We start from the raw sequence: 14,522 nt of genomic DNA on the forward strand, positions 1-14,522 counted from the left end.
TCGCCAAAGAACCTTGACTAGAGGGACGTCTTTGTTACTCAATCTATGAGTCTGATAATCTAATATTTCGACTGGAATCTCTTCATAAGAGAGGTTGTTCTAAATGTCGATGCTCTGAATAGGGACAACAAATGTTGGGTCACCTATTCACTTCTTGAGCAAAAAGACATGGAAGACTAGATGGAATGAGGCTAGATCTGAAGGCAACTCAAGCTCATAAGCTACCTTGCTGAAGTGACAGAGAATTCTGAAGGGACCGACATACCGGTGACTGAGTTTCCCTTTCTTGCCAAACCTCTTCACTCCCTTCATGGGAGAGATCATAAGATAGACATAGTCATTGACCTCAAACTCGAGATCCTTTCTACGAACATCTGCATAGGACTTCTGTAGGCTCTAAGCAGCCTGGAGTCTCTCTCTAATCAACTGAACTTTCTCTAAGGCATCGAAGACTAAGTCAGGACCTATGACTGAGGCCTCACTAACTTTGAACCAACCAATTGAAGATTTACATCTCCTACCATAGAGAGCTTCGAATGGAGCCATCGGAATAGTAGAATGATAGCTATTGCTGTATACAAACTCAATCAAAGGCAAGTGGTCATCCTAACTTCCCTTGAAGTCAATTGCACACACCCTTAGCATATCTTCAAGAGTCTTAATGGTCCTCTCTGGTTGACCATCTGTCTGAGGATGAAATGCTGTGCTGAGATAGACTTGGGTATCGAGACCCTTTTGGAATGCTTTCCAAAAGTGAAAGGTGAATTGGGTACCTCTGTCTGAGATGATAGATAGTAGAACACCATGTAACCTGACTAACTCCCTGATATAGAGTTTTGCATAATCCTCGGTGGAATAAGAAGTACGAACAGGAAGGAAATGAGCTGACTTAGCCATTCTATCGATAATGACCCAGACTGAATCATGCTGATGACGAGTTCTAGGCAAACCCGTCACAAAGTCCATGTTCACTTCTTCGCACTTCCAAGTAGGAATGGTGAACTCTTGCATAGAACCACTAGGTTTCTAATACTCTATCTTAACCTGCTGACATGTAGAGCACTTAGCTATAAACTCTGTAATATCTCTCTTTATCCTACTCTACCAATAGATCTCCCGCATGTCGCGGTACATCTTAGTGGCCCCTGGATGAATAGAGTATCGTGCACCATGTGCTTCTACAAGAATTCTCTGCCTCAATTCATCTACACCTGGAACACATAGACGACCCTGACAACGAAGAACACCATCTTCCCCTTGGGAGAAAACCTTAACTTTCTGATTCTAAACTGACTCCTTGAACTTGACAAGGCTAGGATCCCTGTCTTGTTTCTCTTTCACCTCTGAAACTAGAGATGACTCTGAACTACTATGAATACGTACATCACCCTCTGAAGAATCGACTAAGCAAACGCCTAGTCTGGTAAGCTGATGGATCTCCTGAGCCATCTTTTTATTGCGACCCTCAATGTGAGAAATACTACCCATGGAGAGTCTACTAAAAGCGTCGGCTACAACATTGGCCTTGCCCGGAAGATAAAGAACACTCATGTCGTAATCCTTCAAGATGTCTAACCACCTTCTCTGGTGAAGATTGAGATCTTTCTGGGAAAAGACATACTGGAGGCTTTTATGGTCTGTGAAGACATCTACATGAACTCCATAGAGATAATGCCTCCAAATCTTCAAGGCAAAAACTACCGCTGCTAACTCAAGATCATAAGTAGGATAATTCTTCTCATGTGGCTTTAACTGTCTGGAAGCGTAGGCTATGACCTTACCGTGATGCATGAGGACACAACCTAAACCCACTCTGGATACATTACAATAGACTACAAAACCATCTGAACCATCTAGAATGGCTAGAACTAGAGCTGAGGTAATTCGAGTCTTCAACTCTTGAAAGCTCTTCTCGCATGAATCTGACCACTGAAACTTAATCTTCTTCTGAGTCAATCTGGACATGGGGGATGAAATAAAAGAAAATCCCTTGAAAAACCATCTATAATAGCCAACCAAACCCAAGAAACTCCTGATATCTCATAGAGATACGAGTCTGGGCTAGTTTCTTAATGCCTCAGTTTTCTGAGTATCTACTCTAATTCCATCACCGGAAATAATATGGCCAAGGAAACTTACTGATCTTAGCCAAAATTTGCACTTGCTGAACTTAGCGAATAACTAGTGATCCTGAGAGTCTGAAGAACAATCCTGAGATGGTCTGCATGATCACGCTCTGTGCGAGAATAGAACAGAATATCATCTATAAAAACTATGAAAAGAATAGACCAGAATATCATCTATAAAAACTATGAAAAATATGTCCAAGTACTGCTTGAACACATGGTTCATCAAATCCATGAAAGCTGAAGGGGCATTGGTATGACCAAATGATGACTAAAAATTCAAAGTGACCATACCGAGTACGAAAAGCTGTCTTTGGAATTTCACATTCTCTAACTCTGAGCTGATGATAACCTGATCTGAGGTCTATCTTGGAGAAGTAACTGGCACCCTAAAGTTGGTCGAATATATCATCAATCCTGGAAAGAGGATATCTGGTCTTGACTGTGACCTTGTTGAGTTGACGATAATCAATACACATCCTGAGAGAACCGTCTTTCTTGCGCATGAATAATACTGGCGCACCCCATGGGGAAATGCTGGGTTTGATGAATCCCTTATCTAAGAGATCTTTCAACTGATCTTTCAGTTCCTTGAGTTCTGATGATGCCATTCTGTATGGCGGAATAGAAATAGGCTGAGTATCCGAATGAAGGTCTATGCCGAAGTCTATTTCCCTTTCGGGAGGAATGCCGGGAAGATCTTTGGGAAATACATCTGAGTATTCATTAACAACAGGGACTATTTCAAGGCTGGGAGATTCAGAATTGGAATCTTTAACATGCACAAAATGATACGCACACTCCTCAGAAATCATTTTCCTTACCCGAAGGTAGGAAACAAGTTGACCCCTAAACGTTGAAATGCTACCCTTCCACTCTAGGACGGGCTCATTCAGGAACTGAAACTGAACTATCCTATTTCTGTAGTCGACTGTGGCATAGCAGGAATGAAGCCAATTCATGCCGAGAATGACATCAAAATCAGTCATCTCTAACTCCACTAAATCTGCTGACGTGGATTTCCGAGATATCATAACCGGGCGATTCCTGTATACCCACCGATCTATGATGGTTTTACCCACTGGGGTAGAGACTGAAAAGGACTCTGCTAGAATTTTAGGACTGGTTCCAAAATCGCCTACTATGTATGGAGAAACAAAAGACAAGGATGCACCTGGGTCTAGCAAAGCATAAACATGAACATAGGAAATCTGTAAGGTACCAGTAAAAACATCTGGAGAATTTTCCTGATCCTGTCGGGACTGAAGAGCATAGAGTCTGTTTGGACGTTGCCCACTGGTAGCACTGGAAATGGTACCCTGCTGGTTCGGGTGACGGACTGAGCTGCAGAATGATTTTGCTGACCTTGAAGACTTGACTGTAGACACTCCCTAATCCTATGGCCTGACTTACCATAACCAAAACAGACATCACTACCGGCTCTGCAAATGCCCTTGTGGTTCTTAACACAAGTCTGACAAAGGGGATTCGTTCGGGCACTACTAACACTGTCCTGAGATTTAGAGCCTGGCGCTTTGTCTCTATTGCCGTCTCTGAACTTCGGCACTGGAGCGCAGGTAGAGGAAGGAGCTAGAACGGCTAACTTATAGCAAAACTGTGAACGATTTCCTCCATTTGATATCCAACAACAGCAACTTCCCTATATTTTGATATCCAAACTACTTGTGAAGAAAATAGGTGGCATACTTCAGTGTCCAACATCACTGCAGAAACAATACAAGGATGGCAAGGAAAACTATTTTCTAATAAGGGCGGAGGTGTGAGTTGCATTGCTAACTTTTCCGGCTCGCGTAGTTTGTTATGTCAGCTCCAAAATAATAAGTTAGATGTAAATTTATATAGTTCCATGGAGTTCATAATTACATAAAAGGAATCAAAGTAATGGCTGCAACTCTTAGAGGCACTTCTTAATGGTCCTTATACTCCTGCTACACCGCTCTGAAAACTGTGGGGCGTGGAATGCGGTGAATTAGGTAATAATCACAACTTTTGCAAAAGTCAATTGTGTGCATTTTTATTAAAATTCTCCGCCATGACAAGAAAAAATGATTTTCATTGTTAGTGGTGGATGAATCACAGAGATATTAAATTTATCTGAATCACAATACTTTTAATTTTGAGACAAATTTATGTATAGAAATTTATTAAATTTGCACCAAAAGTAAGTTCTAACTTATAGTTTTACAAATGCAATAGGTTCAATACTAAAATCTGTAAAGATTAAATTCATAAAATTTTAATCCGGAATCCACCTATGTCATTAAATGTAAGAATGACATATAGTTGGTATTTGACTTGTCAAAAAAAAAAAATTTAAGTGGCTGACCATGAAAGAAATATAGTTAGTGCTTTACTTGGAAAGGAGTCATCCAATAATTTTACAATCAAATGTACAGTTAGCGCACATGATATGGTATACAATTTCTTGGAAGTTGATATTTTAAAATGGCTAAACAGTTTCCCATTGATTGATTTTTCCAATGTTGATGACCCATCCAATTTGCCCAAAATTTTAAGGATTGAGCACAATATATTTTCAGATTGACTGATTTTAGCTCAACCCAACGTAACCCACCTCCAAAGGGTCATTTGCAACATGAATTATTTTCGGGAGGTATTTAATTTTTTTTTTTCCTTTAGCACTTTAGGTTAAAAGAAATGGCCGAACATGCCCACGACAGTGCAAAACGAATAAAAGAAAAACCCCAAGGCAAAAGTATTTGCTAGGCATAAGTTCAGTGGCACAAGTAAAGCCCCAAGACAAAGTTCTCTAAAGTCTTTCCTTGCGAAATAAATATTACTCCCTCCATTAAATTTTACTTGTTCACTTTAGACTTTCCACGCCCCTTAAGAGATAATGATTAATATGAGTTCTTTTTACCACAATATCATGTATATGGTGGGAAGGTTTGAAATTTTGCTACAGATCGATGATGAATCTGTGTGAAACGAATGTGCAGCTGACCACATGATTTAGTGACCAAATGAATTTGGTGCAAATTGGTAGTGTCTCTGCTATATCTCATGGGCTCAACGTCTGTTGTGCACAATTGATTCAGGAAGATTGTTTTGTTTTACTGTTCATATAATGTCTCGTGCTCGAGTAAATAGGTGTTTAATCTAATTCGAGAGAAGCATAAAAGAAAATATACTCATCTTCAATTTATTTGATGATCATCATGCTCCCCTTGGAGTCTTTCCTGTGGATATAAGGTGGACAGAAAATATACTCCTCTTAGATCTAGTGCAACATAATCATGTTAAAATTGCTATGATCAGCTAAGGAGTTGAGCTGAAATAGGCTAGGGAACAAACTACATTGAAGAGAGAACAAGCTGTATTGATTTCATTATGTGAAGAAGGAGAAGAAGTTAGTTCCAATGAATATCCAGCTGGATATTTATAGACTATGACCAGTCATTCTAGAAGCATCTAGAATAAAAGCATCTAGAGGATTCTAACATACTAACTAACACACTAACCACACCATCCATTGTAATTAGTTACATTACAATGTAACAGTCACAGGATCAACGAAACAATAACAAACAGTAACTAAAGCTAAATCTAACAGCTGCATAGTTAACTCTAAAAACTAATATATTTCAACACACCCCCTCAAGCCGAAGGGTGCAAAATATTAAGCACACCAAGCTTGCCTAACATGTGGTGATGTTGATCATGACTTAAACCTTTGGTAAATGATACAAGAATATTCACGGAGATGAACTTATGAGAGTGCGCGTCGAACCCGAGACTTGAAGTGTGCAAGTGAAGTGCAAAGGAACACCATATCACACACCAAGAACCGGATATACACTACACTCCATAGTCACCTTTTGTCTTTCCTTCATTAAGGGCTTTTGGGACATTTCACTTATGTTTGTAATAAGTCTATAAATAGACTAGTTTTAGGTCTTTAGTTCTTTAGTTATTTATGGATATTGAAATTTGTAACACTTGAACCAAACTCTCTCTAGTGTGAGGAGTGTACCACCTTAGTTTAGGGCTTGGAAAATTCACCAAATCCAAAATGAGGGTGATGCTAGGGTGGAATCGCTAGTATTGCCAAACATTGTTAGAAACCTTGGTGCTTGGGTGGTCCACGCCCTCTTGTGTCATGGTAATAGTGTTGGTGTTGCTTTTACAATATTTAAGGGTCTTAGTGTTTAAGATACACTTAGGTTCTTAGTTCTTGTAAGGGTTAATGTCTCACTACCTATCCCTTTCATTCTTGTAATCGTTTGTAGTGTTTGTTGTTGTTCTACTGAAAACCGTGGGTTGTTGTTATCTCTTGTTATTGTTCTTGTTATCTTGTGTTCATCATGTGTTATAGATACTGTTTTGGTATAGAAATATGCCTTGTTATCCCCTTGGTGTTCTCAGTTCTCTTCTGTTTTAGCTACTACCGAGAGAGTGTTCTTGTTGAGCTCTCGGTTTCTCTTGTGTTTGTGTCTTGTTTCCGTATTTTAGGTTAATTCCGTTATCATTTGGTATCAAATATAAGTCTTTTTGTGTTCCTACACTACCAAGACAGGCTTTCTAAGTCGAAAAAACAAAAAAATAAGTGTTGAAAATCTGAAAATTCCAAAAAGAAGCAAATCTGTCCATTTTTGTTGTCTTGGACGAAATTGTGTCTTGTTGTTGTTTTGTGCCAAGATTTGTGTCTATATTTAGGTGTGTTTTTGTTGTCTTAATAGTTTCTTGTGTTATGTTGTTGTTTACTAACACCCCTTGAGTCTAAAGTCCAAGATTAGAGCTCTTGTCTGTGTTGTTGAAGGGTGGACAGCTAAGAGGTTGTTATTGTTCATATTGTTCTTGTTGTTGTTCATATTGTTCTTAAAGTGGTGTTCAACAAAAGGAGTTGTTTGATTTTGAAAAGATAAGAGAGAGAGACAAGGCCTTGTGTTTGTATTGGGAATACTTTCAAGACAACACCAAAGTGGTAAAGAAACAAAGGGCATCCAAAAAGCTTAGTTACTAAAAGGGTGACAAACACTTTTCAAGAATATCCAAAAGAGAAAAGAGACAAGGCTACTACAAAAAGGTGTTTTGCCAAATTAGTGCAAGTTGGTGAAAAGTTGATGGAAGGCTTTGACTCTTGAAAAGAGAGTCCAAAACCTTGTCCACCTATACTACAACCGAAAATTCATCATCAATGAGAGAGATTGAGCAACTCAAGTTTGAAAAACATCATACTTCAACTACAACAACAATACGAGTATAATTGTGTGGTATTGTCGTTTTCGGTTCAAGACTTGAACCTTTGTTAGTGTTGTTGTGTGTGACATTTTGGGACTGTTTTTGTATCCTTTGTTGGCTGTTTTTGTGACATTGTGGACTGTTTTGGAGCAATGAAACCTGATACCTCAACCCACGGTAGACCACAATTCTACAAGTACCATTTTTGCCCTCCTTCATGCTATGTCCCGAGACCTTGCTAGGGTGAATGCGGGTCTTGAAAAATTAGCTCGTATGTGGTAACTATGAGTGAGAGGTTGGATTGAATGGAGAGTCGAAGGAACTCTCGTGATTTTACTCCCGACACTTTACTTCCAATTACCAATCCTCCAAGACCATCAGCCCTCAAAACCGAGACATAACAAGGCCCATTTCCCCAGAATTTGATCAAGTCCGACAAGGACTTGGACGCCAAATGCCTACACTAAAACCGAACCCTCCCATCCAAGATCCAATTAACCAAAGGCGTCAACTTTCACCAGTTCAAATTCCTTCCGTCCAAGCTCCACAACTAAAGCTCCGCTTCACTAAACCAACCCTCTTGACTAAAGCTCCACTTTACCAAAACCGATATGTCCATGTAGAGGAGAATGGTAGAAAGGAACATGAAGGATATGGGGTCTACAACAATGCTTGTATGATTGTAGGAGACTTAAATCGGGTGAGATTGAAGGTAAAGCTCAAGATGGAGAGAAAGCCAAGATTCAAAATGAAGATGTCGGCCAAGACTTCTTGTTATTGAGCTTGTGGGTTCTCCATGTTTTACGGACTATTTTGAGTGGCTTCCTTTAACTGGCAAATTGAACGAGGTGAATCCGTGAATTTATTGGCAAATTCCTCTCAAGATGGAGAGGATGATACAAGAATAATCACGGAGATAAACTTATGAGAGTACACGTCGAACCCAAGACTTGAAGTGTGCAAGTGAAGTGCAAAGGAACAACATATCACACACCAAGAACCGGATATACACTACACTCCATAGGCACCTTTTGTCTTTCCTTCATTAAGGGCTTTTGGGACATTTCATTTATATTTGTAATAAGTCTATAAATAGACTAGTTTTAGGTCTTTAGTTCTTTAGTTGTTTATGGATATTAAAATTTGTAACACTTGAACCAAACTCTCTCTAGTGTGAGGATTGAACCACCTTAGTTTTGGGCTTGGAAAAGCCACCAAATCCGAAATGAGGGTGATGCTAGGGTGGAATCGCTAGTATTGCCAAACATTGTTAGAAACCTTGGTGCTTGAGTGGTCCACGCCCTCTTGTGTCATGGTAAGAGTGTTGGTGTTGCTTTTACAATAGTTAAGGGTCTTAGTATTTAAGATACACTTAGGTTCTTAGTTCTTGTAAGGGTTAATGTCTCACTACCTATCCCTTTCATTCTTGTAATCGTTTGTAGTGTTTGTTGTTGTTCTAGTGAAAACCGTGAGTTATTGTTATCTCTTATTGTTGTTCTTGTTATATTGTGTTCATCACGTGTTATAGCTATTATTTTGGTGTAGAAATATGCCTTGTTATCCCCATGGTGTTCTTGGTTCTCTTTTGTTTTAGCTACTACCGAGAGAGTGTTCTTGTTGAGCTCTCGGTTTCTCTTGTGTTTGTGTCTTGTTTCCGTATTGTAGGTTAATTGTTTTATCATTAAATATGTTATCCACTTGGTGTTGAGTTGGAACATACATGGCCTTCACCAATTGATACAAGTACGACCACAAAGATGGACATATGTGAGAGCGTAATGAACCCGAGACTTGGAGTGTGCAAGAGAAGACTTAAAACACACCAACCCGACCCTAGTCTCACACTTGAATTGTAAAAAGGAGCCTTGGAATACAACAAAACAACCCCTACATTACACTTGAAGGGCACCTATCTCTAGAGGGGTATTTTGAACATTTTAGCTTCTATTTTTGTAATGGCTATAAATAGAACCTTTTAGGGTTTCATTCATTAGTTATTGATGATATTTTGAGAGTTTGTAACACTTTGTAACACAATTCCTCTCTTCTCTAAGAGGAAAATCCGAAATTAGGTGAACACCAAGTGTGGAATCACTTGTGTTGTTTGTTCTTGGCTTGGAACATTGGGTGTTTGGGAGATTGAGGTCCCTCTTGTATCCACGAAGAGTGTAGGTGTTATTATTACATGTTTCTAAGGGTTTAGGTATTTAATACACACCCTAGTTCTTAGGCCTTGTAATAATATATGTCTCACTTTCTATCTTTACTTTTGTTATTGTTATCTTGTATAGTGGACTATTTTGGATCCTTTATTGAATCTGCAACTTGTGTTATTGTTGTTCATCTTGTTATTCACGTTATTGTTGTTTTGTTGGCTGTTTTGGTGTGAAATACACCATTTTTATCTTGTATTCTTGTTGTATTTATTGAATCTGAGAGTTGCCATCAAAGGGGTCCTCTGTTCTTTGAACTTGTAAACTATTTTGGTGTATGTTTTATGCCTTTTCTTGTATTTCCAAGTATTTATCATATCATTTGGTATTAGATTCATCTTTTATTTTGTTCTAACAAGATCAATCTTGAGCTTGAGAGTTGAAAAATTAAAAAAAATTGAAAACTAAAAATTCCAGAAAAAGTGCAATCAGCCCGTGTTGTGTCCTTAGCCGAGAATTGTGTTCTTGTTGCTTCTTGGCCGAGATTTTGAGTTCATATCTAAGTTTGAGCTTTGATTTGTTGTTGTGAACAAAGACTTGGCCGATTGTAGTTGAACAATTATTGTGGCTGACTGTTTTGGGTTGTGTCGTTTCTCCTTGATGTTATAAGCTTAACCACGTGATATTGTTGTTAATTGATGGCTTAAGAATATTTTGTTGAGTTGTAGTAGTCTTGGTCGTGAGTTGAAAAAATTTTGTTGTGGATTTGGGAGTTGTCCGTTGGAATTGTTGTTGGTTGTTCATGAGATTGTTGTTGTTGTTCTTGGTGAATGTGGTTGTTTTTCTTGATGATCATCACCACCTTCATATATTGTTGAAGATAAAGTTAATTCTAAATCCAAAAAGTTGAAGGAAAAGGTATATTATTTGTTAGTCTTGAAAGACACTACAACCACTAAAAGCCTATCAATCACTTCTCAACCACTTTCCAACAAATTTCCATGATTCAAGGACCCATGTTTTAAGGAGAAGTACAAGTAAAGTCAAAGTCTTGAAACTTGCAATTAAAAAGGGCTCCAATACTTATTTGAATTTCCCTCCTAAAACAAATTCCACCAAAGTCCAAATTGAAACATTGATCAAGACTTGAAATTAGACAACAAAAAGTGTGTGGGACCGTGACCAATTACGTGGCTGCCACATCATCACATTTTACTATTCACACAACATAATTAAGCTCAAATTTCATATTTCTTAGTTTCATTTTATTGTTTCCTAGTTTCGTTTATTGGTTCGAACACTAATTGACAACTTAGTAATCTCCTACTAGCTTGTAACTTAGTTCTTGAATCCGGTGCTCATGTCTACGTTCCTTGTGTGCTTTTTCTCTTTTGTAAAGTCATTGTATCTTGTTGGTTCAAGTCCGAAACAAATTTTCTTTGAGTCAACTCAAACGAAAATCTATTCTGGACCAAGGTGGATGCATCCCTCAATTACTCACAAAGTACAAACCGGCTTTCAACACTTGTGAAACCAAGTGTGAGATGATCAAGGCGTGAGAGAGAGTGTGGTGAAGAGTTTGTGAACTAATTGATTTGTTTTTGTTTTGTAAGTTTTTTTTGTATTTTTAGGTATAATTTCAATGGAACCCGCGGCTTCAACCTCTGGTATAATTGCAATGGAACCCACGGCTTCAATCTCCCCAACCTTGGGCAATGACATTACAAGTGCCATTTGGGCCTACCTTGACACTATTTCCCGATACTTGGCATTGGAAAATGAAAGGTTGGATTGTATGGTAGGTCAAAGGGAGAAAGTGGGCTGCCCAACACATGTCAAGATGAAAAATCACTATTCCCTACACTCCTATGAACTTAGAATGTCGTGATGTGGATATTAATGGACAAAAGGGTTTATTTGCGGCTTTACCTCTTAGAGAAGAGATTAGAACATCTTTGACACTTGATAATGAACTTAAAGAGAGTGAGCTTACTTGTCCCAAATCTGTCCGCGGGATAGAACCTTCTCTCTTTAGGTACAATGTCTTGTTTGAAGATATTTTAATCTCTACTAATGGACTGAGTGGTGCAAGTGATATTGACGGCATAGCTTGCCTCGGAGGCTATAGCGTATATGCCAACCCACTATGCTGTGACAACATTCCTCCTCAAGATGAAAATCTCTTCTTGAAAAATGAGAGTACTCTTAAGGGTAGAGAATGTGAAGTCTTAGAAAGGAATAGTCAATCGGGTGAAAATGAGCTTGAATTGCTTGAATGTTTAGGAAACCCGAAATGTGATTGTTCTTGTTCAAATGTTTTTGTGTGTGATCTCTTTGTTTCTCATGGTGATTTATATCTATGTGGGGATTACTCTTTTGAAATAGAAAGTGTTGCATGCCTAGAAATACCATCTAATTCTTCTTCATGTGTTTGCTATGTTGAGCATACTAATGATGATGAACCTGAAATTAGTAAGTACTGCATAAGGACACCATGGTTGAAGTTGACTTGTGTGACACTTTTCTCTACCCTCTTTGTGCTCATGATATTTTCCATAGGGATATAGAGGGTATGCCTAATTTTGAGGATGGTACCTTAGGGGAAAGTGAGAGTGGCCGAGACCTAAGTCCTTGGTTACTACACCCATTTGATCCTGGTACTATCTTAGGGTGGGAAAGGATTACTCTTGGCCTATTTTCCTTTTGTATTGATGCTTGTCCGAGCCACTTCCTTTGTAATATTTGTAATAATCTTTTCTTGCTTAAAACAAAGGACCCGTGGCTATACTTCAAGTTTGTTCCACCTCGGCATAGAATATTGATATGTGTATTTTGCTAACCCTAACCCTCATGTCATGAGTATGTGTGCTTGTTTGTCTTCTCTTGATTTTTCAAGGCATGGATTCGAGGTCGAATCCTTTTCAAGAATGGGAGGATGATACAAGTACGACCACAAAGATGAACGTACATGAGAGTGTAATGAACCCGGGACTTGGAGTGTGCAAGCGAAGGACTTTAAACACACAACCCTACCCTAATCTAACACTTTAATTATAAAGAGGAGCCTTGGAACACAACAATACAACCCCTACATTACACTTGAAAAGCACTTATCTCTAGAGGGGCATTTTGGATATTTTAGCTTCTATTTTTGTAATGGCTATAAATAGAACCTTTTAGGGTTTCATTCATTAGCTATTGATGATATTTTGAGAGTGTGTAACACTTTGTAACACAAGTCCTCTCTTCTCTAAGAGGCAAACCCGAAATTAGGTGAACACCAAGTGTGGAATCACTTGTGTTGTTTGTTCTTGGCTTGGAACGTTGGGTGTTTGGGAGATTGAGGTCCATCTTGTGTCCAATAAGAGTGTAGGTGTTCTTATTACATGTTTCTAAGGGTTTAGGTGTTTAATACACACCCTAGTTCTTAAGCCTTGTAATAATATATGTCTCACTTTCTATCTTTACTTTTGTTGTTGCTATCTTGTGTAGTGGACTATTTTGGATCCTTTATTGAATCTGAAACTTGTGTTATTGTTGTTCATCTTGTTCTTCACGTTGTTGTTGGATTGTTGGCTGTTTTGGTATGAAATACACCATTTTTATCTTGTATTCTTGTTGTATTTGTTGAATCTGAGAGTTGCCATCAAAGAGGTCCTCTGTTCTTTGAACTTGTGGACTATTTTGGTGTATGTTTTGTGCCTTTTCTTGTATTTTCAAGTATTTATCGTATCACCAATCCTGCCTTGATTTTGTCCATTATAAAATGAAAATCAATCTCTATATGTTTTGTCCTTTCATGAAAGATGGGATTAGCTGCTAATTGAATAGCAGATTTATCGTCACTGAGAATGGTAATAGGCTTGATGATAGGGACATTCAAATCACTAAACAGACCTTCCAACCAGGTAACATCTGCTAATGTTGAAGACTTACTCCTACACTCTACCTCAACTGAACTCTTGGGTACTGTATGCTGCTTCTTGGATCTCCATGATACAAAGGATCCTCCAAAGTGAATTATATATCCTTTTATTGATCTCCTTGTATTAGGACATGCAATCACACAAGTAAGTTAACTCTGAAGTAGGCTGACTCTTCAACAAAAGGCCTTGACCTATAGTACCTTTAAAGTACCTGATCACCCTGTTAGCAGCTTCCAAATGAGACTTCTTTGGTTGCTGCATAAACTGACTTAAGTTTTGTACAACATAGCTGATGTCATGCCTGGTAACAATAGCAGACATAAGTTTACAGATAAGCTTTTGATAAGATGTAGCATTATGAAGAATAATATCACCAGTTACACCAGTAGCTTTGTCAAACGCAGCTGAGGTAGCTTAGCATTTGAATCTAGAGGTGTAGGAGCTGGTTTTACACCAGTAAGTCCTGTTTCAGATATGAGCTCTAAGATATACTTTATTTGGTTCAATATAACCGTTTTTATGATCTTCATACTTCAATGCCAAGAAAGAATTTAAGCTCTCCTAAGTCCTTGAGCTTGAACTGTTGGAGCAATGTTTCCTTAACTTCACATATCGTGGCTGCACTATCTCCAACGATGAGAAGATTATCCACATATATCAACACCACAACCATTCGTTCCTTCCTTTTTAAGGTAAAAGAGAGTAATCATAAGTACTTTGACTGAATCCTGCACTGATCAATGCTAAAGTAAGTTTGATGTTCCACTGTCTTGAGGCTTGTTTAAGTCTATATAATGACTTGATCAACCGAAACACTTTATGTGGCTATTCCTTCTTGAAACCATCTGGCATCTCCATATATACCTCTTCATCCAAGTCTCCCTGCAAAAAAGCATTATATACATCCATTTGATACATACACCAACCTCCCATGGCAATGACACATCTAACTCGGGGGGAAAGTATCATGGTAATCTAAACATTCTTGCTGACTGTATCCTTGGGAAACCAACCTTCTTGGACCTCTAAACATCTCCATTGGCTTTGTATTCAATCTTCTATACCCATTTTGATTTAGTGACATTTTTTTCTTG

The 14,522-nt window shown here is 38.4% G+C and overlaps 1 protein-coding gene across 1 annotated transcript in view; it reads right to left on the reverse strand.

The window, feature by feature from the left end:
- Window positions 1-14,101, reverse strand: part of LOC107869130 (receptor kinase-like protein Xa21) — a 17,978-nt gene extending 3,877 nt beyond the window's left edge. The window contains exons 1-3 of the mRNA XM_047411533.1: window positions 13,961-14,101; window positions 13,810-13,919; window positions 13,640-13,729 (exon numbers count right to left, since the gene is read on the reverse strand). Of these exons, the coding sequence (XP_047267489.1) occupies window positions 13,640-13,729; window positions 13,810-13,919; window positions 13,961-14,101 (341 nt within the window). The remainder of the gene's footprint in view (window positions 1-13,639; window positions 13,730-13,809; window positions 13,920-13,960) is intronic.
- Between the last annotated feature and the right edge of the window lie 421 nt (window positions 14,102-14,522).

This window comes from Capsicum annuum, chromosome 4 (assembly GCF_002878395.1).
Source record: "Capsicum annuum cultivar UCD-10X-F1 chromosome 4, UCD10Xv1.1, whole genome shotgun sequence".
Lineage (NCBI taxonomy): Eukaryota > Viridiplantae > Streptophyta > Magnoliopsida > Solanales > Solanaceae > Capsicum > Capsicum annuum.